This window comes from Helianthus annuus, chromosome 16 (assembly GCF_002127325.2).
Source record: "Helianthus annuus cultivar XRQ/B chromosome 16, HanXRQr2.0-SUNRISE, whole genome shotgun sequence".
In the NCBI taxonomy this organism is placed as follows: domain Eukaryota; kingdom Viridiplantae; phylum Streptophyta; class Magnoliopsida; order Asterales; family Asteraceae; genus Helianthus; species Helianthus annuus.
The window spans coordinates 127,322,107-127,330,687 of record NC_035448.2 but is presented as its reverse complement, the minus strand read 5'-3'; the positions used below and the strand labels follow the sequence as shown (position 1 = coordinate 127,330,687).

General features: G+C 34.8%; 1 protein-coding gene across 1 annotated transcript; it reads left to right on the top strand.

The window, feature by feature from the left end:
* The first annotated feature begins 3,663 nt into the window (after window positions 1-3,663).
* On the top strand, window positions 3,664-5,359 carry LOC110919573 (protein FAR1-RELATED SEQUENCE 8-like). Its single transcript, XM_022163844.1, has 2 exons — window positions 3,664-3,736; window positions 4,956-5,359. The coding sequence occupies exons 1-2, from the start codon at window positions 3,664-3,666 to the stop codon at window positions 5,357-5,359; spliced, it is 477 nt and encodes a 158-aa protein (XP_022019536.1).
* Window positions 5,360-8,581: the final 3,222 nt, after the last annotated feature.

Here is an 8,581-nt window from a genome sequence, read left to right as displayed (position 1 = left end):
TCGATTGGACGAGAATCACCCCGTTCGATCAGACTCAACTGTTCTTAACGGAGTTTTATATTCAACCAATGAATCAGTCGTTTCTTCGATAGAAATCCATTCTCAGATTGGTTCTCCACTAGAGAATGAGTAGAGAGCCTGAACGAGTCCAGGTTCTACCGGTTTTGAGTAAAAAGCGAAGAATGTTGAAGAAAAGTTTGAAAACACTGATAAGTGTTTAGATCTAGCTTAGTTTGGTGTAAAGTCATGTGGAAATCCTCTAGATCTGAAGCGTTCTTGGTGAGATGAGGTCACACCTCAGTGTTCATAAAACTCGAGGTGACGTCACCCTAGAACAACCCAAATCAGGTGATTTCACGGTGAAAATGTAAGATTTGTTGGAGAATATGATGAGAAAGTGTGTAATGAAGATGGAAGTACAAGATTTAAGAAGAAAACTTACAAGAATCGTGAAAAATCGAGAGAAAAGGGATTGAGGGTGCGTGGGTCGAACGGAGATGTCACATCAGTGAATAGTTGATGTGACAGGAGGGGTATTTACAGTGAAAGGTGAGAAAGGCGGTGTAGGGTTGAACAGGTCGGATGACCGTTCGATCAGATGGCCATCCGATCGGATGGTTATCCGGTCGGATGTCCATTCGATCGGTTGGTCGTTCGATCGGTTGGCTCTCGTGAGTTAGTTTTCCAACTTTCGTTTCGTGCGTTGAGAGTTGCGTTGCGTTTAAGCGAGTTGCGAGTAAGCGATGTGATTGTATTAAACAATAGTTACACAAATAACATGACTAACACATAAAACCTAAAAGTAAGTAAATTTGCATTTAGAGTTTGCGATGAGATTGCGTTGCGATAGAGTTTCGATTGCGTTTGTGAAATTCATCCCAAAACATATCATCAGAACACACAAGTAAAGCATATAATAACACACACATAGAACAATACCAATAATTGCGGTTCGAGTTGCGATGCGATAGCGATGTGATAACATTAAGTAGAATAACATTTAGTAGCGTTTATCGTATTGTTACTTCACATATTAATACATCGTAGTTTAGAATAGCGTAAACCAAAATATCGATTATCGAGTTCTGAGAGTATAAGCAATAATTGAGCAAGGAATGACAGATCTGATTAACAACCTGACTTTGACCTTGACTTTGACTTTGACTTTGACTTCGAAAAGTCGGGTTGTTACAGCGATTGGATATAAGTTGATTTATGTTCTATGTGTGAATATATATATCTATATATTTGTAGCTTGAATTATAATAATCACCAACGGATCGTAAAATTTAAGCATTTTTCATAAGTATAACATTTCATTAAGTCTAGTAAGTTGGGTGAACAACTTGCCATATAGACACATCATTAGACCATTAGTGTCTTATATATCTTAGGACACATGTAGGTCGGGTTACTCAAGCTTAATAACTAATTACTAGTTGCTCGGAATCCAGGTGAGTTTACGACCCCTTTTACTATTTTATACTTTTAGGGGAAAAACATGCAAAGTTTAAATTACGCATACGTTAGTTATTTATGTAATTTGTGATCTTGATATGTCCGTGGGTTTGCTTTCGGGGGTTATCGTGCAACTAGAAAGTCCTCGTTACTAACCATTAGCTGCTTAGCCTTGGAATTCTTGAATATATCTATTGGGTTGACACCCCCACCGCTGATTGGTCACTCCAATCCTTTGTGGTTCTTGTAATTGCCTTTCTGACTGTTGTTGACTTAATTATTTGATATGTGAGGCGCAGTCGTTCGTCTTGGTTTGGTTATAGGCTCATGATGTCACATTTGTTAATGTCTTAATTACACCTTAATATGATCATGCATTTTACATAAACTATATATACATGTTCATAAACCGTTTCCACAAGAAAACGAATTTTACAGTTGAGTCTTAAAACCTGTGAACTCACCAGCATTATGTTGATGATTTTTAGCATGTTTTTCAGGGAAGTGATTTGTAGTTATGGAGTTTGGAAAATAAGCATGCATCATATGATACCACTTTTGAATAAGTTAAACTTTTATTTCTCGTTATGTCATGGGATATTTTTGTTTAATCCCTAGTCATTTTAAATAAATGTATTGGGTCGATGTAACCTTTTAACATGTACTTTTGGAGTCTTGTAACTCTTAAAACTATTCGTTATCAATGATTACGTTTTAATCACATAGATGTTTGCTTAATCGAATGTTTGAAAACCTTTCGTATGTCACACCTCGCTTGGCTTCCGCAGCGGTGGCGGGGTGTGACATGTGTTTAACACAGGTTCCTAAAAACAAATTATAAATCTCCCAAGAGAACTCGTTTTGTTTCCCACGGTACAACAACCGGAGCAGTAGTACTGCCGAAGTTGGCTCGAGGACCTAAAGTATACCTTGAGAAGAGTAAGAAGAGTATCAGAATTCTGCTGAGAATATTTTTTATAGGTCGTTTTGTTGGTAGTTTTGTTGTCTACTGCAACAGGTCTTCTACTGGTATTTATACTGCAGGTTGCGTTGAAACAACAAAAAACGAACTAAAGGAGAGAATTAAACTGCATTAAACGTCTTCAATGCATTTTAATTTGTTATTTAATTCTCAGTCAAAGTTTTTGACTTGCATCATGCACTCGCGCCTCGACTCGTGTCATGCGCCACATGCGCACACCATGTCACCAGCTAGGCTGACCATGCTCCACTTGGTCCTTGCACTCTCTGTACTGAACCACATACTATCGGTCAAAAATACAAAGGCGTGCAAGGTGCGTCATCAAAGAGCCACATTGCGACCATCACCTGCGCGTGTATGAATGTGTGTTACTCTTCGCGAGTACACTAGTGTGTGATTCCATGGAACAATATGGAAAGAGTGTCCCCACTTATACACCACCTAAAGTTTTGTCTCTCCTCCTACGTGGGACAATGTGCCATTTTCCCATTCCAATTCAATATTTTAGCTTTGTGTGTTTAGAATACCAAATTTTGAGTATTAATATGTTATTCATCTTAGCTTCGTTTTGGACGTGGTTTGGCTCGTTGTGATGCCCTTCCAACATAGAACACAAACCCACAACGAAATATATATAGGGTAAATTACTTTTTGAGTCCCTGTGTTTTAAGGGTTTTAACCACTTGAGTCCAAAATCAAAATGTTTAACACCCTGAGTCCCATATAGCCACTTTTCTTAACTATTTGAGTTCAATTTTCTAACACTGTTAGAATTATTTTGTTAAAATTTATTAAATGGCCAAATTACCCCTATAGTTAAAAAATAAATAAGAAACTAATTTATTTTTGTTTTTCTCTTTCTCTTTCTCTTATACTCTATCTCTCTCATTTATCTTCACCAGATCTGCATTTCTCTCTCTCTCATCTTTCATTCTCTCTCTAAACCTAAACCACCTTCATCCCACCACCACACCACCACCATCAACACCACTGTCGCCACTGCACCTCCACCGTCACCACCACAACACCCACCACCGCTACACCTCCACCATCACGACCATCACCACAGCACCTCCATCAACACCACCACACCATATCGGGAACGAGAGAGGGATGAGAGATGGTTGTTAGCGGCGGCAGACATGGGCGGAGGCAGTTGTGAGCTCCAACGCGTGTGCAGGCTGATTGTTGTGAATATGTGCTCTGATCATAGTGTTGAATAGATGGACGTTGGGGTCGTTGACTTGGTGGAAGACTTTGAAGGCGGAGGAGATATTCCGGCGGAGGGAGTAAGAGGTGAGTAATTTGGGGAGGATGAAGGAGTCTTGGTGGAGATTTTGTTTGTAAATTAGGGCGTGAAATTGGGTTAAGTGGTGTGGGTTTGTGCAATTGTGGAGGTCAGAGAGTTTTTAATTTGTTCGAATAAGCAGCAAACCAGACTCAAAATCATGCTCAAACACATCGATTAATTACCTGCTGTGTCTCTTTTCTGCAATTCTGCTTTAAACCAGTTAGTAACATTTGATTGCTTCATTATTGGCTTAATGAAAATTTGTTCTTCATTGCTTCAATCAATTGAACTTGCCTTTGTCTTTCAAGTCTGCTTTAAACCAGTTAGTATCTGTTTTCTCTCTAGTAATAATAATAATAATAATAACAATAATAATAATAATAATAATAATAATAATAATAAAATAATACATGGGTATTTTAGTCTTTTTATGAAAAACTAACAGAAAATTTAAACAGAGTTAGAAATTTGGACTCAAATGGTTAAGAAAAGTGGCTATAGGACTCAGGGTTTAGACTCAAGTGGTTAAAACCCCTAAAACAGATGTACTTCAAAAAATAATTTACCCATATATATATTAACCTCAGTTTCTTATATGGGGAAAGTGAATATGGGGCTGTTATACATCTAACTTACATGTGAAACCCATCAAAACTACGTCGTTTTGATTAAAATATATTAAATCATTTATTTTCCATCTTTATCTCCTTATCAATCTCCAATTTTTTTTAACAATATCGACTGCTCCTTCTCAAAATTAAGCGCAACAACAATCCCACCAAAATACATGTTAATCTTTGTTCTCAAAAGTTGATCGTAACAACCAATCACATCTTCATATTGAATATTGGATACTCCATATTGATTGCTGGTGACTATCTTTGCTTTTTTTTTGTTTCTTTTGCAATCATTCTATCATGAATTCGTGAGATATGTTGATTAAGTAGAATTGGATATACACAATTATCAAGTAGACAATATGAATAAAGTGATATCTACATCCATCATCAATTTAAAAAAAAATACATATGTTGCTCCATGTAAAAAAATTAATGTACCTTGTTCTTAGTTGTTCTTATTCTATTCGCATTAGTGATTCGCTATAGTGAACTGAATGAATCTTTTGATTAATACATTACAGATAAAACACAATGGATTTAGAATGTCAGTCATAGAAGGAAGAAAAGGAAGCTTCTGAAACAAATTTAATTGATGATATTGAAGCAAAAGGATATTTGGTAGTCGATAACGATTCAGATTTTGAAACAGAGAAACCAAGCGATGCAGACATGGATCTCAGGTCTGATGAAAAAGATGTTAATGATAACGATGTTAATGATAACGATGTAATGGGAAAGGTTTTTGATACTCCTAATGATGCATATGATTTCTACAATCGCTATGCGTTTTTACATGGATTTGGAATACGTATTCATACAGCTTTTAAAAATAAAACAACAAATGAGCCCTATCGGAGAAAATATGTATGCAACAAACAGGGATTTAAAGATTTGAAGTGTAATAGTTCTACAGGAGATGTTAAAAAGCGTCGTAGAGACTTAAGAACCGGCTGCGAAGCGTTTATTCGGATTTCAAAAAGTAAAGACGGGAAATGGTTTGTGGATTAGTTTATCAATTCACATAATCATGCGCTAACTATTACTCCGACCAAAGTAATGAAACACCGGTCTCATGGGAAGTTTCACCGTTCAGTGACTTGCAAAGCTATATTGTCGGAGCTTGGTCAATCTGGGTTAAAACCATGTCAAATCAAGAAGGTTATAAATACCATGAAAGGTCCATATGAAAATGATGTTACATCAAAACAATGTTCTGATATCTTAGCCGATCAGCGAAAGGAATACAAAGGTAAGGAGTTTTACGGGCTTATTAAACATTTCCAAGATAAATTACTAGAAGACCGTAACCTATATTTTGTTGTGGATTTATTTGAAGATGGGTCTCCAAGAAATATTTTTTGGACTGATGGGAGATCTAGAGACTCATATATAAAGTTTGGGGACGTTGTTGTGTTTGATGTCACATACATGACAAACAAATTTAAGATGCCATTTGCTCCTTTTGTCGGTGTGAATCATCATGGCCAGTCAATACTTTTTGGTGGTGCACTATTGGAGAATGAGAAGCAAGATACTTTTGAATGGTTATTTAAAAATTTCTTGAAGTGCATGTTTAACAAGTATCCATCAGCAATGATTACAGATCAAGATAAAGCTATTTGCAATGCAATACAAAGTGTTTTTCCAAACACTCGACATCATTACTGTTCATGGCATATTAAGAAGCATGAGATCGAGCATCTTCGACCTCTAAAAGTTCAATATAGTTACTTTGAAGAGTTACATAAGCAATGGGTAAAGAGTAATACAATTGATGAATTTGAAACTCGTTGGGAAGTTTTATGTGCTAAATATAATTTTCAAAGCGGCAGTTGGATAACGGAGATGTATAACCAACGCAAATATTGGGCTAAAGCCTACTTGAAAGATTGTTTCTTTGCTGGCATGACATCAAGCGAAAGAAGCGAGAGTATTCACTCTTTTTTTGATGGATATATAAATTCCAAGACCATGTTGAATGAGTTCGTAATACAGTATGACAAAGCTGTTGAGGCTCGAAGGACTGCCGAAGAAGATGAAGACTTCAAGACCATGAACTCCAAGCCAGTTCTTTCTTCTGTTAATTTGATAGAGGTAAAAGCGAGCTCACGCTACACGAGAAAGCTCTTTGATGCATTCAAAAAAGAATGGACTGAGGCTACCTTCAATTTAACTCATGAGACCATAAGCAAGACTTCTAAAGAAATCATATATAAGGTTGGACAATTGGATATAGATAAAAACTATTGGAGAAATGTTAACTTTCGTGTCTCAGATAGGATAGATGTCACATGTTCATGTGCAAAGTTTGAAACATATGGGATATTATGCAAGCATATCTTGTATGTCTTGAAGAAGAGACATGTTAAAACTCTACCTGATCATTATATTTTACCCAGGTGGACACTAGATGCAAGGTATAAGGTGGATAATTGCGCAAGGTGGATATTTCATCAAGTCTCTTGTTTTGACCTGTAACAACAGAGAGCACACAATAGGAAATCAGAATAGCATTTTGCTGTTATATATATTTTAAGCTAACTAGAGAAGACAACTATCATGATCTGATGAAAAAACTCAAATCTGGATATCCAATTTACAAGAATTCATGTTTCCATTAAAAATTCAACCTTTAATTTCCGATGAAAAAACCCAAATTTGGATATCTAGTTTCATGATCACATATATAAAAATTTGGTTACTTGGTGTCACGAAGTTCTTTCATTAACTTCAAAGTTTCCCCCAAAGTCAAATTACATAAATATTTCTCAATCAAATTACAAGGTCGAATACAAAGGTCCATGACCAAGTTTTTAATAAAAACAAATTTGCTAAAAAAAATGATGATATTATCCTATAAGTAGCACAAATTACAAGATCTAATGTTGGTTTCAACAATTAACTACAAGGGTTTGACTAATAGATCAAGAATATGACTGATACAATAGCATGATTATTCACCACAAATCTTCACGTGATTGGCATAAAACAACAATCATACAAGAAATTAATGACAAAATTGACAAATTAAAGGTGATCCGATCTTAGATTGAGATTACCCATACGCGAATTTCATCTCATTTCAAGAGAGAACATAAGATTTGGATATTTTTTTCATGTGTGGCTCCATAGCTATCGAGATTTTTTTCAGTCCATGTGAGAACCAGCTTCGATTCGAATCTCCAGTGTCGTTTGAAGAGCTCATCTATTGAGTACAAAACTTCGATGCAACCATTTATGTAGATCTTGTAGGCTTCGCGAGACAGGGACGTGAGAGAGATGGAGGAGGGTTTTGATAAAGATGGAAAATAAATGATTTAATATATTTTAATCAAAACGACGTAGTTTTGATGGGTTTCACATGTAAGTTAGATGTATAACAGCCCCATATTCACTTTCCCCTTCTTATATATATTTATATCCTAAAATTTAGGAAAAAAATGCATTTCCAAATGTTTGTGAACAACACTATTTTTACAAAAATTCCAACAAAGTTATTAACAATTGTTGGCTATAAAAACTCATTCAAGTTTAAATTTGTTACAATCTTGTGATTTTTTTAATGTTAAATTATAGAAAGCTAACTGGGTTAAATAAAAGATATATGAAATTTAGTTACTATTTAGGGATTGTTTTATCATAACTCTTGTGAAATTAGTTTATAATTGTTCTGTGTAAGTTGACTTAAAAAATAAAATATTCTATTTAAATAACTAAATATTGTTTTTAAAATAACAATTATAAAAATTCATAATATTAAAACAATATTGAAACGTGAGTATTTTTATTGTTAGAAAAAAGTTTGAGTGTCGTTTTTAGCAACATTAAAACTTGATTATTATTTAATGATTTTTCCATAACATTCTAGATATAATGTTTTGTATAATTTGATATACATCTTTCTATTTTGTTTATCTATCTAATATAAATTTTATCACAATCCGAGTTATATCTAGTATAATTTATCTTGAAAAGATGACTAAGTATGTGGTAAATTTATATCAAAATTGTGATATAAATAAAGCTCCTCGCATTGATGTATTCAGATTTATATAACATCATAAGTTCCTAGCCGGTATACTCAGACTACGAGACAAGATAACGTCTATTTTGCGTCGCAGCTGGTTGTCTTTGAAGTTCTAAACATAGAGAGAATGCACTTAATAATGATATATTCAAAAAACACGAAAAAGTATGTTATTGTGAAAAATTAGGTTAAAAAACGAATAA